At 59.4% G+C, this 16,834-nt stretch overlaps 1 protein-coding gene across 1 annotated transcript in view; it reads right to left on the bottom strand.

The window, feature by feature from the left end:
- The window catches only part of GRID1 (glutamate ionotropic receptor delta type subunit 1), a 589,948-nt gene that overhangs the window by 417,322 nt on the left and 155,792 nt on the right, over positions 1-16,834 (bottom strand). The window contains exon 3 of the mRNA XM_081105443.1: positions 14,398-14,682. Coding sequence (XP_080961569.1) covers positions 14,398-14,682 — 285 coding nt within the window. The remainder of the gene's footprint in view (positions 1-14,397; positions 14,683-16,834) is intronic.

Consider the following 16,834-nt stretch of genomic DNA (forward strand, 5'->3'; position numbering starts at 1 on the left):
GAACAGAGTCCCCTACAACTCAGCACCCCCACTTTCCAGCAATCCCGGCGCAGACACGCTGAGACACGTGCAGAGCTGTGCGTGAGGGTGTGGTCCCAGCGCACTCACAGGGCGAATAACCGGACCACCTGCGTGGGAAAACGCCCGCAGCCCACAGCTGCCTGCAGGGCTGGCCGCAGGCCCGGAACTGAGGTCGGACCAGGGGCCAGTGTGGGTGAAAGGCCCAAACACTCCAAGCAGAAAGCACCGCACAGAACTAGGCGTGGGCATGGCCCTTCCACCTTTAAGAAGCGCTGGGATGGGCGAGTGGGCAGGGCCAGGCCATGCTACCGCCTCTAAGGGTGCCATTGTGGAGGGTGTGGTGCCTCGAAGGCGCTTGTAGTTTTCACCGTAAAGGTCCATGTTTTTTACATTTTTTAAACAAGAACATATTCCTTTCCTATTCTACACAAGAAAAAATAATTTTAAAAAACTCACAAGGAAAAAGGCAAAGCGTCCTACCCTTCCATGCTTCCCCATCGCCCTAGAACTGGTAGGGCGTTGCCCACTGGGCCACCCTGGGCTCAGTCCCTGGTCCCAGACTCTGGACTCCAGCCAGGCACCATCTCCTCCAGCTCTGAGCAGCCTGAGCCTCTCTCATCGCCTCCCTCCGCCAGCCGCCCTCCCTCCACCAGGACTCCTCCCCAGCTCTCAGGCAGCGCCCAGCTCCCCGCCCAGGCCAGGCCTGCTTGGGACAGCCTGCAACCCGACCCCTGTCTCTGGCCCATGGCAGTTACAGTGGGGGCCAAGGTGCAACTACTTCTGCCTTGCTCACTTCAGGCCCCAGGCCCTGCACACACCTGGTAGGCACACACCTGGGAGATACACACCTGGGAGATACACACCCAGGAGGCACACACCCGGGAGATACACACCTGGGAGATACACACCCGGGAGATACACACCTGGGAGATGAACACCCGGGAGGTACACACCCGGGAGGCACACACCCGGGAGATACACACCTGGGAGATGAACACCCGGGAGATACACACCCGGGAGGCACACACCCGGGAGATACACACCTGGGAGATACACACCTGGGAGATGAACACCCGGGAGATACACACCCGGGAGATACACACCCCGGAGATACACACCTGGGAGGCACACACCCGGGAGATACACACCTGGGAGATGAACACCCGGGAGATACACACCTGGGAGATGAACACCCGGGAGATACACACCTGGGAGATACACACCCAGGAGGCACACACCCGGGAGATACACACCTGGGAGGCACACACCCGGGAGATACACACCTGGGAGATGAACACCCGGGAGATACACACCTGGGAGATGAACACCCGGGAGATACACACCCGGGAGGCACACACCCGGGAGATACACACCTGGGAGATACACACCTGGGAGATGAACACCCGGGAGATACACACCCGGGAGATACACACCCCGGAGATACACACCTGGGAGGCACACACCCGGGAGATACACACCTGGGAGATGAACACCCGGGAGATACACACCTGGGAGATGAACACCCGGGAGATACACACCTGGGAGATACACACCTGGGAGATACACACCTGGGAGGCACACACCCGGGAGATACACACCTGGGAGATGAACACCCGGGAGATACACACCTGGGAGATGAACACCCGGGAGATACACACCTGGGAGATACACACCTGGGAGATACACACCTGGGAGATGAACACCCAGGAGATACACACCTGGGAGATACACACCCGGGAGATACACACCTGGGAGATACACACCTGGGAGATACACACCCGGGAGGCACACACCTGGGAGCGTGGGCCACAAAGAACCCAGAACAGGACGCACGGACCCCATCCTGTTTCCAAGGAAGCTCACAGGCCTCCCTGAGCCTCCCTCCTGCAGGCACGGTGGGCTCCACCAGGGGTGGGTTAGGCCCCCCAAGGTCCATGCTCCGCAGGCCGTGGACGGTGCTCAACTGAGAAACAGCCACACCAAAGCCTGGGTGCCTGCTCTGACCTGAACAGCAGCCGGTGCCCGTCTGAGCGGTCTCCCTGCGCAGGGCAGCCTCTTTGAGGGCTGGAGGAGCCACCCTCGGGGGCCAGTTCCTGCTCGTCCTTCCCGAGGACCAGGAGACCAGGTGGGAGGCCTGGCGGGAGGCCTGGCGGCCACGGCTTCCTCCCCTTCACTGTGGCCACCGGGAAAGCCTGGCCCCGCAGCCCCCGTCGCCTCAGCCAGCGCAGCCACTGCAGCCGTCTTCATTTTCTGACGCCGTGGTCTGAGCCTCCGCATCCCTCTCCGCCTCATTAGGAGCCTCGGAGAGCCCCCTCTGGATGGGTGCAGGAAGTAAACAAACAGGCAGACCAGCCACCCAAACAATTCACCCCCAGTCTGAAGACAGGGTGCCAGGCCCACCCCCGGCGCCCACTGTGGGGGAGGGGGTGGCAGCGGGCAAGCCCTCCCAGGGCCTGAGGGAATCGGATAAACAGAGGCTTGGAGAGGAGACACAGGCCACCTTGGGGAGAAGGGGCTGTGGGGGTCTCGTCACCACTCCCAGAGCCTCCACTGGGAAACCACCCCTGAGCCTCCTACTTGGAGAGCTGGCCACACCCCATGCAAGCAGGCTCACCCTCTGCACGCCAGGGCGGGGCTGCGGACAGGGGGACAGCCAGGGGGTGGGGCTGCGGACAGGGGGACAGCCAGGGGGCGGGGCTGCGGACAGGGGGGCAGCCAGGGGGCGGGGCTGCGGACAGGGGGACAGCCAGGGGGCGGGGCTGCGGACAGGGGGACAACCAGGGGGCAGGGCTGCGGACAGGGGGGCAGCCAGGGGGCGGGGCTGCGGACAGGGGGACAGCCAGGGGGTGGGGCTGCGGACAGGGGGACAGCCAGGGGCGGGGCTGCGGACAGGGGGACAGCCAGGGGGTGGGGCTGCGGACAGGGGGGCAGCAAGGGGGCGGGGCTGGGGACAGGGGGGCATCCGCCAGAAGGGAGGTCCTGCGGGAGGGAACCTGCCCTCACAGCACACACCGCAGGGCAAACGGGGCCGCCTGGCCTGGTTATGGACAGGACAGTCGGCCTCGGATGCCCCAGGTCTGGTGACTAAGCCTCCCCCGCCCATCCACTGTCACCTGCCCTCACTTCCTTGCTCCTACAGGGTGGCCTCTGAACAGGCTACACTAGCTCACGCCCAGGCTTTACACAGGCGCCCCCCACCCCCCAACTTCCTTCCCCTCCTCCACTAGACAAAGCTCCCCTTGCTCCCAAAGGTCATTCAAATCCACCGCCTGGGGGGCAGGTGGGCTCCGGCTCCAGGCCCGCAGGGCTGTGTCCAGCACTCAGCTCGAGCCAGGCCAGGGCCGGCTCTATCAGAAAATGCGGGGTGTTCTGGGGCCGCGGGAGCGCCATCGCTCAGATCCACCATTTCATTTCATTTCATTTCAGCCGCGGAGCTCCCGAGGCAGGCGTTGTGACACCCCACTACCAAAATGAGAAAACCAAGGAGGAGAAAGCTGTCACTGTGCCCAGAGATAAGTCAGAAAAAGGCTGAGGCAGGAATGGAACCCAACCCCCAGAAGGCCCCCCACAAAACCCTGGGGGCCACTCATGCCATCCCACTGAGTAAACATTTAGTTTGTCCCCTAAAACTGTGAGAGCTGTCGCACTCTCCTCAGGCCCGGCCCCTGGCACAGGCGCTGCCCCCCACCTGCCCGGGAGGGGGCGGGGAGCAGGCAGCAGCACAGGGCCCACGGCAGGGGGTGGGGGCAGAGCTGCGCCTGGAACGCTGTGGGACTCCACGCTAAGCACGCACTATGGCTGTAATTAGAAACCTCAGATAAAGGAACAAACGCTGCCTGGAAGAATACATGGCAACAAAACGCCCAACGTGTGGACTCGCTCACTCGCTCTCCGATCTGCTGGAGCACAGACTGTTCCAGGAGCTGAGGGCGATGCCGGGTGCAGCATCACTCAACAGCCCGCCAAGGCCCTGCCTCTGCGGGACGCACAGCCCAGGGAGGGGAAGGCACCGAGAAAAACAAATGGCCGTAAATTCAAGGAAAAAATAACGTGGCAGGGAAGGGGGAGGGGTCAGAGGAGGAGGAGTTCCATTTTCCTGTGTTGGTGAGAGAGGCCTGGGCAGGCGGCCCCTGGGCACCTCTGGAAGGGGGTGGGGGGGGCGGGGCAGCCGCGCAGGGGCTGGCAGAGCAGCAGGGCGGGAGGGGAGCGCAGGGGGAGAAGGAGAAGGGTGATGTGGGCGGGTGGAGGCCCACCGCAAGCTTCACAGGACCTCACACGGAGACAGCGTAGGGCCCGAGCCTTCCTCCTCCTGGGACGCCCAAGGGGCAGCACGTCCCTGCAGCTGTTTCGGAGACGCTCTCTGGACCCAGCAAGACCCACAGGCCTCCCCTTCACAGGCCCTGACAGGCACGTGCTGAACAACTGGCAAGAGGAACCTGCTTCCCAGGCCTCCATAAAGGCTTCCTCAGAGCTGGGTGGCACCAGGAGGGTCCTGGGCAAGAGGCCAAGGGAAGCTTGTAAAGCGTAAGCTCTGCCCTGTGCTGCGTCCTGCGCCCTGTGTGACCTGGCTCTGCAGCAGCCCACGAGGCCATGCCGCCCACCTCACAGGCTCAAGGCTGGCTCCAGGCACGCCGGCCCCCAGGAGGCAGCGAGCAGCGAGCAGGGAGCACACTTCTGACACTGAAACCTGGCTCCTAACTCCCCATGCCACCTCCCGAGGAGGGGCTGGGCCTCGCCTGGCCAGGGCCCAGGGCCATCCTGCCCACAAGCAGGCCACCAAGGCTCTCTTCCCGGCTGGAGATGCCCCCCCGCCCCCGCCTTCCACAAAGCCCTGCCCCGCTCCCTCTCCCCGACCAGTGCAGGGACACCTCGGGTCCCTGAGAATCCCCGTAGGAGCAGACAGGAGGCTCCAGAGATGCTGCAGGTGGGCTCGGGCACAGAGCCTGTGCCACCGACCAGCGCCCCAGTGACTGGGGCCAGGGCAAGTGACTACCGTTTTCTCTCCTCAGAACAAACGTTTCTGCTGCCAGGCTCCGCACCTCGACGGCAGTGGTGTTTCTGCTGGCCCGTACTCGTCTCACTCACTGAACAGTGCACGTCTGCGGAGGGCGTTTTACTCCCTGCCAAGTGCGCCGCAGTAAAGAAGAGGGCTGGCCTGGCACCCCGGACCCCATCGGGAAAGAGCCACGCTCTCCCAAAAGGAGGGTAGGAGACGGGTCAACCGAGACCACAAAGAGGATCCCATTTGGGCCCATAGTCCTCCCAGACGGGGCCTCCCAGGCGCTGTCCTTGCCGGAATCCTGGTATTTAACCACAAGCCTGTTCCGTCTTGTGTGCAGGGGCCGAGGGGCCGAGGGAGCCAGGGTCAGCGGCAGGGGCCACACGTGGCGTTGGGGGAGGAAAGCAGGGAAAGCTCCCTGGGGCACCGCTGCACAGGGCCCTGGGGCCAGGGCAGCCCACCCCCCTGTCCCCCACGCCGGCATCAGGAGACCTCGCATCCCTAGGTGGCTCCGGAATCCGATGGGGGCGAGGCAACTCGGAGTTAATAAACTTTAATCTGCTAGCAAACACCACAATTAACATGCCCCGAAGTACCGTTGCTTTGTAATTAGATTGAAGAACAAAACCTACAACACTGGTCCCCACAAAGTTATTGTTAAATTCTTGTTAGGTTTCTTAGCAATTAAACTCACTTATTCATTTGTTCTTGAAAAAGTGGCTATTCCTTCCATTTAAACTAACGCCATAATTATACGCTGCGAGTTACTAATGAGATCGCTCACCACTGAGGTTCAGTTGTCTGGCCTGCTTTGCCAGGGGCCAGAGACCAACGGTGTCGGCGCGGAGCGTTGATTAAAACAGCATTTGTCCTGATGATTCTCTGATTCAGGGAGGGAGGCCCACAGCTGGCGGCTGCTTGCCATGGGACAGTGGGCTGTCGGCCGGAAGGTGTGCTGCCACAGGGCCCCGGGCCAGGAGGGAGGCTGCAGGGAGGCCTGGCGGGTCCCAGCAGGAGGAGAGCTGGCCCGAGCGCGGCTTCCCCAAGAACCAAGAGGAAGTACGGGCCACGGAACACGCCCCAGCAGAGACGCACGGGGTGGACGGGCAGCAACGGCTGCCACCGGGCGCAGTGCCTAAGCAAAAAGTCTACTGAGCGCTTAGCCTGTGCCGGGACCAGCAAAGCCCTTCGCACATGTAACTCATGTAATCCAGAGAGACCACGCGGCGGGAAGGTTATTCTACCCCCATTACACCGTGCGGAGGCGGCGGCACAGGGGCTGGGTGGCTTGCCCAAGGTCACACGGCTGGAGAGGCGGAGCCGGACTCAACCCAGGCAGACTGCTCCTGAGGCCATGCCCCTCCCCACTCCTCCAGGGCGATCCTGGGCCGGGGCGCAGAGGCAAGCGACCAGAGCTCTGTGCGGGGCGCTCGTGGGTCCTGCGCCCACCCCGCCCTGTAAGGAATAACGCTGCCCCTCCAGCTCCCGCAAGGGGCTTGTTGTCGGCATGCAGACGCTGGCTGTGTGCCAGGCTCTCACTCTGCAGGCCCCTTTCCTCTCACAGCTCAGAAACCCCCAGCCCTGTCCCTCAGTGAGGAAGCTGGAGCTCAGAGAAGTCACCATGGGCATAAGTGGGGAGAGGAGGCAGCCTCTTATTATATTAATTTTTGCACTTAATACAAAACTCAAGAGGAATAACAACACAGTGAAAAGATGTATCTGCCATTCCGTCTCCATCCCCACCTGTTTCCTTATGGCCTGTGTGTGCTCAGCTGCACACACGTGTCCGCGTGCTCTGCACAGAGCAGCACCACACACCGTCCTTGCGGGGCAATTGCCAGCCAGCAGTGCCATGTGCCGGACCACTGCCTCTTTGCACAGAAAGAACTACAGTTGGGGCTGGCAGAGGGGGTGGGGCTCGAGGGCCCGCAGCTCTCACTGTGCACACCCCAGGGAAGCCCGGGCTGGGGGTGGGGTTCCGGGCGGAACTGGCTGCTGCCCAGCAGCATGCGGGTCAGGAGCCTGACCCTGCGCAGCCGCCAACTTCGGCTCCTTTGACCTCACCCAAGCTCTAGGGTGAGTGCACGCACTACCTCACCCAGCACCTCGAGGCGGGCCAAGCGCCAGACCCCCATAGCCGTCATGGGCGAGTTCCCCAACCTGGCCACCTCGCCGAAGCCCCTAGACCCAGACAAGGTCGAGGAGAAGGAAGAGGAGGAGAAGAGGGAGAGCAAGAACGAGCTGCCAGGGGTCGTTGCTGGCGAGTCACTGCACTGGCCCAAGGCCCGGGGGCCACTGGCCAAGCTTGCAGGACCCTCTACGTGCAGCCTGCCTTCCACCCCTCTGCCCTCCACACCAGACTTCCCCCCAGCTGCTGTGGCTTCCATGTCCCCACTCCAGCCAGGGGGGCACCTCCGAGGGAGGGGAGGCAAAGGGGTCCCCGCACCCAATGGGGCCTGCACAGTCCCAGATGGGGGAAGCCACAGCTGCAAACTCTGGCACGAAGACGTGCCCTTTGGGGCAGCAGCCTGGCCCCTTGGCCCAGAAGACAGCAGCCTCTCCCTCCCCGGCCCCGGCCTCAGGGGCAGGCAGGCCTCCTCCCTGTTAACGTATTCAGTTCGCTGGCTTTGCACAGCCTGCCCTGGGCCCGGCCCTGAGCCCCGGTGGGTACTGCCAACAGCAGCCCCAAGACCCTCCTCCAGCACCCCCACCGGCCCCTCCGCCACGGTGTAAGTGCAATGAGGCCTGTGGGTGTCCCGCCTTCTCCACAGTGGGGTCCTCCCTTGCCCCCAGCACTAGAGGGGCACTGCCCGGCCTGGCTCCGGGGAGGGCGGCAGGGGCACCACCTCCAGCTTCCGAAGGGCAGTGCTGGGCCTGGGGCCAGAGCCCCAGAGCCCTGAGGGGCCTGCCCACCAAGGCCTGGGCTCCACACATTCAGATCCAAGACCCCACGCCCGCCGCTGGTGAGTAGGGGAACCGCCTGCTCCCCCAGGCCCGGAGCCCGCGTGACCACGGTGCGGTTTGTGAGTGCCGCCCAGGCGGAGTGGGCAACTGGGGCTTTTCCAACCACGTGGCCTCATCTGTTTCGGTTTTCTCAGTGTTCTTGACCGGTGAGGTAGGTGTTTATGGCAAAACCAAAAAAAAAAAAAAAAAAAAAAAACCTGTATAAAAATCACCATTTTGTGTGCTGCACCGCGCTGCAAGCTTTGGGGCGGCCGCCCTCTCCCCTCCGCCCCCGGCCTCCCCTCCGGTCAGTGAAACGTGGCAGTCTCCTTTCTGTAGCCTCTCTTAAAACAATAAATTCCACTGTGGTATCTGACTAAAGAAAACAAACCCTACAGTTTCCCATTAAATGTGTGTAACATAACATACTTAGCCAGTTGGCTAAAGATGGACATACGGAACTTGTGCTGCTGCCAGCCCTGCTGCAGCAAACCCGTGATGCAGGGGGTCCACAGTATCTGCTCCAAGGCGGTGCACGAGGGCCTGGCGGGAGCAGAGCTGTGGCACCCACTTTGGGAATCAGACCTGGCGGCCCTCGACCCTCCAGCCGCATGACCTGGAGCAGATCCCATCACGGCTCTGAGCCCGTTTCCCCGCCTGGAAGCAGGGACCCTGCTGCGGCCGGGAAGGCGTCCTGCGGAGGGTGAGCCGGTGCCCTGAAGACCGCACAGGGCCCCACGGACAGGGGCCTGGACGGGACCCACTCGGGCCGGAGTCTCCTAGTCACCAGGGTCATCTGGCACGTTCAGGCCCTGCCTCCGCTGGGGCCCTGGGCCTGGGGTTTGTCCTGAGTCAGATCCGATCCTGCACGTGCGTTTGTTTCTTCGCCCTCACGTGCAGCCGGCCAGCCTGGACGCCATGGAAGGACCAGGCCTCTGGAGAGGAGACCTCCAGGCCTGGGTCTGCCCTCAGGTGTCTGGACGGGGCCTGATGGATGGGGTCTAAAGGCACCATCGGAGGCAGCCAGGGGCGGCTCCCCAAATACCCGGGGGTCCCGAACCCATCGGTGAGGCCCCGAGGCCCGCCCAGCCTATAGCTCCGGCCTCACCCCGGCCACTGCCCACAGTGCCACCACGTGATCTGTGCCTCTTCTCATTACCCCGACCCAGCCTTCCAGCAAGCTCTTCCCTTTGCCACGGCTGCTCTTCTGGGACCCCTCCCCCCCAGAGCCCTTCTCCCGAGCACCTCCTACTAGTGTTCCTGCTAACCTGTCACCACCTCCAGGAAGTTCTCCCCAAGGACATGCCACAAGCTGTGCAGTCACCACCTAGAAAAGATTGGCCCCAAGGCTCCCGTCTCACAGAGCAGTGCTGGGGAGGAACGCTGCCACAGCTGCAGGGAGCGGCGGCCCAGCATCACAGCTAGGGGCGCCCCCATGGAACACACTGACAGGGGGCGACATCTACCCTCAGTGCACAGAGCTTAGCAGGAAATACCTTTATGGCATTTGGGGGGAGAAGAACTTCTTAAATAAGACAGGAAGGAGTTACGCACATGAAAGATGAGTGGGAGCGGCAGCCAATCAATGTTTCGCTCTCACCTCTCTCTCAATATAAATAAAAAGTCATTCTTAAAAATAAAAGAGACAGGCCGAAACCGGTTTGGCTCAGTGGATAGAGCGTCGGCCTGCGGACTGAGAGGTCCCGGGTTCGATTCCGGTCAAGGGCATGTACCTGGGTTGCGGGCATATCCCCAGTGGGGGATGTGCAGGAGGCAGCTGATCGATGATTCTCTCTCATCGATGTTTCTGACTCTCTATCTCTCTCCCTTCCTCTCTGTAAAAAATCAATAAAATATATTAAAATAAAATAAAATAAAATAAATAAAATAAAATAAAATAAAATAGACAGGTAACTGAAAGAAGATATTTGCCACACCTAACTTACAAAAGAAAAGGCTCAATTTTAAAAATCGGTAAAATATTAAAAACAATAAACAGGCATTTCATAGAAGAGAAAACAAAAAATAGCCCATAAAGACATGAAAAGATGCTCAATCCATCTGTTATCAGAAAAATGTATTTTAAAATCATAATAATATACCATCTTCACATGAAAATCTCAAAATTAAAGTGCTGCCAGTTGCGGGTGAGGTTGGGAGCTCCGAGCACTCTGACCCGCTGCAGGCGGCAATGCCAACAGAGGAGTGGAGCACAGCCTGGAATGACTTAACCAGGTGCAACAGGCAGGGACCAAGGCCCAGCAAGTCTGCCTCAGGAGAGCCTCACAGAGCCCTCACCAGACCCCGGAGACAGGTACGTGAATGTCCTCATTACCATTACCTGCAATAGCAAATATCTGGAAACAGCCCAAATGCCCATAACAATAAAATACATAATGTCGCATGAAAGTATGCAGCAGTAAAAAGGATTGGATATACCCACCTCATCACACGAGTGGGTCTCAAAATCCTAATAATGAGTGGGGAAAAGCAACCACAAAAGCATACAGAGGAGTTACTCCATGGACTGGAGAGGATAGGGAAGCCAGGGGTCTTTTATGGGGGTTTCTGGCCAGGAGCAGTCTGGCCCTGCCCTGCCCCTCACTACACTTCCTCCTGACAGCCAGTCGAAACCCTTCCCATCCCCGCTCACACCAGATCGCCCTCAGCAATGTGTACTTTGGCATTTCGGTAAATGATCGCCTATAAAGATGCCCTGACTGGTTTGGCTCAGTGGATAGAGCGTCGGCCCGCGGACTGAGAGGTCCCAGGTTCGATTCCGGTCAAGGGCATGTACCTGGGTTGCGGGCACATCCCCAGTAGGAGGTGTGCAGGAGGCAGCTGATCGATGTTTCTAACTCTCTATCCCTCTCCCTTCCTCTCTGTAAAAAACCAATAAAATATATTTTAAAGAAAGAAAGAAAAGCAGGGCTGGCGAGCACACTCAGGTTCATGGAAGTTTACTTTATTTCCATTCTTTTAGCTTAACATGTACATTGTTATCGTGGGCAACTTTCAAGTTTTTAAAATAATTTAAAAACTAGTGCAATAGGCAGCGCCCATTCATACAGAGCCTGAGTGTTTGCTTCTGTGGATTCCAGCAGCCGACGGCCCGGCCTGCCAGCTGCCCAGGGGCGGGAGACGCTGCGGAGGGACGGCTGGAGCCTGGCTTCAGCTTCAGCCAAGCTACTCCACCACCTGTATCTTCACCTAGGAGTTTGTAGAAAAAACTGCACGTGGTGGGAACTTGGTGAATATTTGTTGAATGAATGAGTCAATGCTTTCTAAAGTCCCATCACCACTCCCCCGCTCACCCACACGCACTCACTGGGAACAGAGAGAGGCCACAGTCCCGAGCACGGCCCCCCACGAATGAGCGTTCCCGAGTGTGGAGTGGCACGCCGAAGCGCTCTCTTCTGTTCGATCCAAACTTTTGGTATTTTAATGTTACAGATTTTCTCTCCCAAATGTCAGCTTCTCTTTTATTTTTCCTTTCACTGTCACAACAAGCATACAAGTGTTTTCTATGGAATTTTACCAAATGGCACATCTTGATTTTGTAAACCATATACATAAAAACTCCTCTCTCGCTCTCTGCCAAGTTCTCTCTCGGGGCCCAAGGCTTTTGCTTCCCTGGCCCTTGATTCCTGACTCAAATGCGCAGTCCTCAGGCTCCACACAGGGCAGGACATTCCGGGTTTACAGGAAGACTGAGGGGCAAGTAAGGAAGAATCAGGCCTCGCCCAGCAGGTGGGGCTTACACCTCCCCGTCCTAGGCATGCCAGTCCATTCCGAACCACCGCCTCCTTCTTAGCATCACCTCTACCTGGCTGGGCAGGTGGACTTAGCCACCCCAGATGACAGGAACGGCCTGACTAAGCGCAAGGGCATAACAGTCAGAACGCCTCTCTCGGACTTGCATTCCTCATCTGTAAATGCAGCAAGAACCTCAGAGTGCCATCATTATAGGCTTAGGTAAGACAATACACGGAAAGACACTTGCACATCAGCACTTCTGTTTGGCTTTGGAAGGAATAAAACAGCCTTTACAGGCCATTTGACTTGAATTGGGCTGATCTGCAGCTAGTGCTGCAGTGGGGGGTGCTGGAAGCCCCGAGGAGCCCTGGAGGCCCCGTTTGTCTTGGGCATAACAGCCACATAAAACCTCCAAGGCCCTCAGACAGACCAATGCCAGCCCTGCCAAGGGAGCCCCTCACCCTCCACTCCTGGCTGGATGTGCTGCATCCCAGAGCACGGGGTTTCCCTCCCGGGCTCCCCAACACAAGGGTGTTGGAAAGCGGGTCAGAGGCTGGGCCGTGTGTGCGAGGCATAGCCAAGACAAGCAGAAGTCAGGGTTAAATTTATGGAGAACATCTTGAGGCAAAATCTTGACCTCTAAGGTCATCTAATCAGGGGGCCAAGGACCAGGGCAGGCAAAGGCAGGAGGCCCAGCACCGAAGCCAGGGAAAGGGCTCTGGCCTCCGGAAAGTCTGAAGCCAACGGGTCAGCACGCTGGACAGCGACATCCCCACGTATATGGCAGCTCTGCAGGGCTTCCCAGGCCAGCCACCTTGCAGATCAGAACCAGCAAACAGGGCAGATGGCTGCCAGTCCCTCTTCCCCAGCCCAGCCCCCGGAGCACCGGGGGCATCACAGAGCAACCACAGCGCTTTCTGTCACTCCCACACACAGCCTCAGAGTTCTTCCCAGCACAGCATTCAAGACTCACCCACTGGCGCGGTGCTCGCCCGAGGAGCGCTTGGTCCCCTCCCCCCTGTGGAATCCCTGAGAACCGCCAGCGCTGAGTGGGGGGAAGGGGAATAAGAAGAAGAAAAGAGAGTGTGAGCAGGTGCCATGGGGTGTCATTCAGTCTGCGAGAACCAGGGCGTGAAGAGTGTCTATAGGTCAGAGCAGAAGGAGAGCAAAGGTGCCGGGAGAAGTGGGGCGGGAACAGAGGACACAGCACCCTCCAGCCCAGGGCACGTGCACACCTGCCCTCACCCAGCCTCAGAGCAGACCAGAAGGCACGAGGTGGAGTCACCAACACAAGGGTTCTCAGAGGAAGGCTGGCCCCCTAGAGGCGCCCTGTGACTCCTCAGAGGTGGCCTGGTCTCCCACTGCTCCCAGGGCCAGAGATTGAGAGGGTGCGGGAGAGGCCAGTCCTGGACAGAGTCCAGCTCAAGTGCATGGACTCTCAGGCTGCCCTGTCCCCTCCCCGCCTCACCTTTACATCAGCACGGTACCTGCGCGCCCCACTCCTCCCGCAGTCTCGGGCAGCATATTTGCTCAAGGGCTGAGGATGACACCCAGTCTCAGAGCAGAGAGTGCCAGGCAAATGCAAACACACACTGAATTCTCTTCGCGGTTCCATTCCTGGCAAAGGACTGAGCTCGCCAGGGACAGCAGGACTCTCGAGGGCCCCGCTGGCCCGAGCTATGAGGCTGCCGGCCTCACCGTCCTCAGACCCTTAGACATAGAACGTAGGTGGCCGTGCCTGTAGCGTGAGGATCCTCACGAGGAAACGGCTCTGATCCTGACGACGGGGCACACGAATCCACACGAGGTAAATCGCACAGCGGTGAGCGCACGCCGCCCGCGTGCGCACTGGAGGGTGTGAGCAAGGGCACGGGTGTCCCTTCCCGCTTACAAGCTGCACACAGCTCTGCACGCAGCTGCCGCTGGGGACCTGCTGAGGCCACTGGGTCTCTCCGTATTATTTCTCAGAATTGTATGTGAATCTCAATCATCTCGAAATAACGGGATTTAAAAAAAACAACATGTAACATGGAAACCATCGTATCGTGGAACGAGGGTTTTGTTTTTACAGAGCAGCCATGAGAAAACCCGAGCTACTTCTCCAAAACCCATCTTTCTGGTTTTCTAAGAAGCAAATGATGATTCTTTCCTCATGGCAGACATTCAAAGAGGCCGTGTCCGGCCATGCCCCGTGGGCCACTCAGGTGTCCTTCCCCTGACATTTGCCCAAGACCCTGAAACTAAGGGCGATGAGAGAGGAGGCAGCAAGGAGCTGGGAGGGGCTGGGGAGGGGTAATCTTTGGAGAGGAGGCTTCCGGGAGGCCCATGCGGGCGGCCTCCGCCGCCGCCTGCGTGCAGCCCTTCGGGTCCCTGCCAGCAGGTTATTAATATTTTATTGAAGATGATTCGAATTTCAGCTGTCATGGTAAGGTGGTGTTGCTAGGCAACTTTAGTGCCTGTCTATGGATCTGTTTGCACAGCTCTTCCCCCACTCATGAAGCTCAAGGCTGGGCCCTGCCGCCGAGGCCCACTGGGCTCAGACCACCCCCACCTTCCACACCTCCCACACCTGCTCGGAGGCAGGCAGCTGCCTGCCATGCCAAGGCCAGCGCGCAGGCCTCCCGCTCCCAGCTGTGCGCCCATCGGAGCCCAGAGCGGCCCCTGCCCCTTGGACTCACCGTACTCACTGTCGTAGAACATGACGAACTTCTGCCAGCGCAGCTCGGTCACCAGCCTGAGCATGACGTCGTTGAGGCGCACGGGCGGCCTCGAGGCCAGCGTGTAGGCCTCCCCTTCGGGGCTGGGGTTCAGGTGGCAGGCAGTGCGTGGTGACCCTCCTGGGTTGCGCTGGACAAAGAGGTGTGGGATGTGCATCGCGTCGGTGAGAGACTGCAGGGCGTTGGCGGACGCACAGCCAGTGGATGTGACCAAAGCCAAAATCCCCTGGGTCATGAGGTCACAGGCTGGAAAGAGAGGTGAGAGAGGCAGGGGTCAGCACAGGGTGATGCTGCACCGGCCGCACCCACCCGGCCCGCACCTGGCAGCTCATGCCTGGGGCCCCAAGAAGTGCTGGCTCCTTGCAGGGACCAAGAGACCGTGCCGGGCCAGGCAAGCAGCTCTCACACACAGTCTCACTGATGCCCTCTAGACGCTCTTGTGCCCATTCAACAGATAGGAAAACAAAGGTCAGGAAAGGGAAAATTATTTGCCGCGGGCCGCTCGAGCAGAGGTGGCAGAATAGGGATGCAGCCCAGTCTGCTCCAGAGGCCCTTGGTGCTGCTCCATGGCCGTCCTGTCTCCTGCCTGGCTAGAGCCCGACAGCCGAGAAGTCGTTTTTGTTTTTATCTGTGTCTCCCTCAGGCCAAGCCCAGACCAGAACAATACTGTATGCTCTTCAGTAGGTGGCCGGACTGGCTGATTGGGACTAAAGGGAATGAATCACATCAGAAAGTCAGCCAGACACTGCCCCAGAGGATCCAGGTTGTCGGTAAAAAAAGAGACAGAACCCTAAGTCTTCTGGCCAAATCCACTTGGTTCATATCCTAAAGCCTGGGTCAGACCCTGCTCAGCGCTGGCTCCAGGGGCCCCGGGTGGCTCAGCCACGCGCCAGGAGCGAAGGGAGAGGCTCCCAGGTGCGGGCCGGCCGCTGGCCAGGCTGGAGGCGGCACGGCCTTCCGGAGTCACCCGTAAGCACGAGGGACCCCTGTCAGCCACACACCACACCCCGGGCATCAGGCCAGCAGCAGAGAGATACACCTTGCATACGGGCCCTCGTTCTGAACATTTCTGAGCGACATTTACCAATAACGCTTTCTGTGACGCAGGAGTGTGGGAAAGAAACAGCCTGTGAGTGTCAGCAGGCCGTCAGCGGCCGATGGCCGGCTTTGAACAACTGGACAAAGCGGTTCTTTCGGCTGAGAGCCCGGGGAGAAGGAGCCTGAGAGCAGGGAGCACCCTGGAGCAGGCGTGGGAGCCATCCTGCTCCCCACTCAGGACAATCATTCAAATGCCACAGCTCTCCCGGTGGACCCCTCGGCCTCCAAGCGTGAGGCGGGGCGGGCGGCTGAACAAGAGACCCCCTAAAGTCTCTCGGGGAGTCGTGCAGCCACCCCAGTGCCTGCCCCTCTCACCCAGCTTTCTCTCCCGAACAGAAACCCAACCACGGCTGCTCCTGTATAAAGCCTTCGGTGGCTCCCACAGAGCCTTGGGCACAGAGTCAAAGCCCTCAGGGCGCCTTGCAGGCGCCCCGACGCTGTGCGGCCTGTCACAGGCCCTGCTCCTATGCCCCTACCAACTGCCCAAGTCTTGGCCCTGCACCTGCCCTGCTTTCTATTGCCTCTCGCGTGTCAAGACTCAGACTCCACCCCCAGGCTGGCTACGGACCCCTTGTCCAGCACTCCCCTCACCCCACAATTCCCCTACTCTTCTCTCCTGCTTGACCTCAAGCTCCGGGGGACAAGGGCCAAGCCGTTCTGCTCACCACCCTCCTGCACACACCGGTCTCGGCAGGCGGCAGCGAGTAAAGGCTGAAAAATACAACGAGCTGGGACGGGTCACGCCCTCGGCCCAGTGATGGCACTCCAGGCCCCTATGTGAACCGCAGAAATGGCTTCAGACCCAACACGTTCGAAGGCCACTTCTCCGTACTCGTGAACTATTGCCAACAATCTAAGAGACAAATCGGTGAGTGAATGAAATGGCTCCATTTGCTGAAAACATATGCAGTCTTTAAAACTATTCACAGATACATTAACATACTGGTAGGGAAGTGCGCGTCATAAAAGTTATGGGGAAATGATACGCAATTGTATGTATTTTACAACACCCAGTCAATAACACAGCAGGCATGAAGGACCAAAATGGTAAACGTGGGTGCATGTTAGAAGAGGCCTAGACGTGGTTTTCCTGCTTTTCTGTATGGTGCTAAAATTCCATGCCGTGAACAGAGAATTCCTTTAGCAGAGGAAAATAAGCCTCCGGTAATGGACGCATGGGATGCTCTGGAAGAGGAGGGACCGTTCTGTGAGAATGTTCTCTGGGCCAAGCATCCTGGCGCGCAGTGTATGCAGGGTTCACACTGCTCTCACGGCGCCCGAGTACAGGAGGCGTCACTGC

Source organism: Myotis nattereri (assembly GCF_964212035.1).
Source record: "Myotis nattereri genome assembly, chromosome: 13".
Taxonomy (NCBI): Eukaryota; Metazoa; Chordata; class Mammalia; order Chiroptera; family Vespertilionidae; genus Myotis; species Myotis nattereri.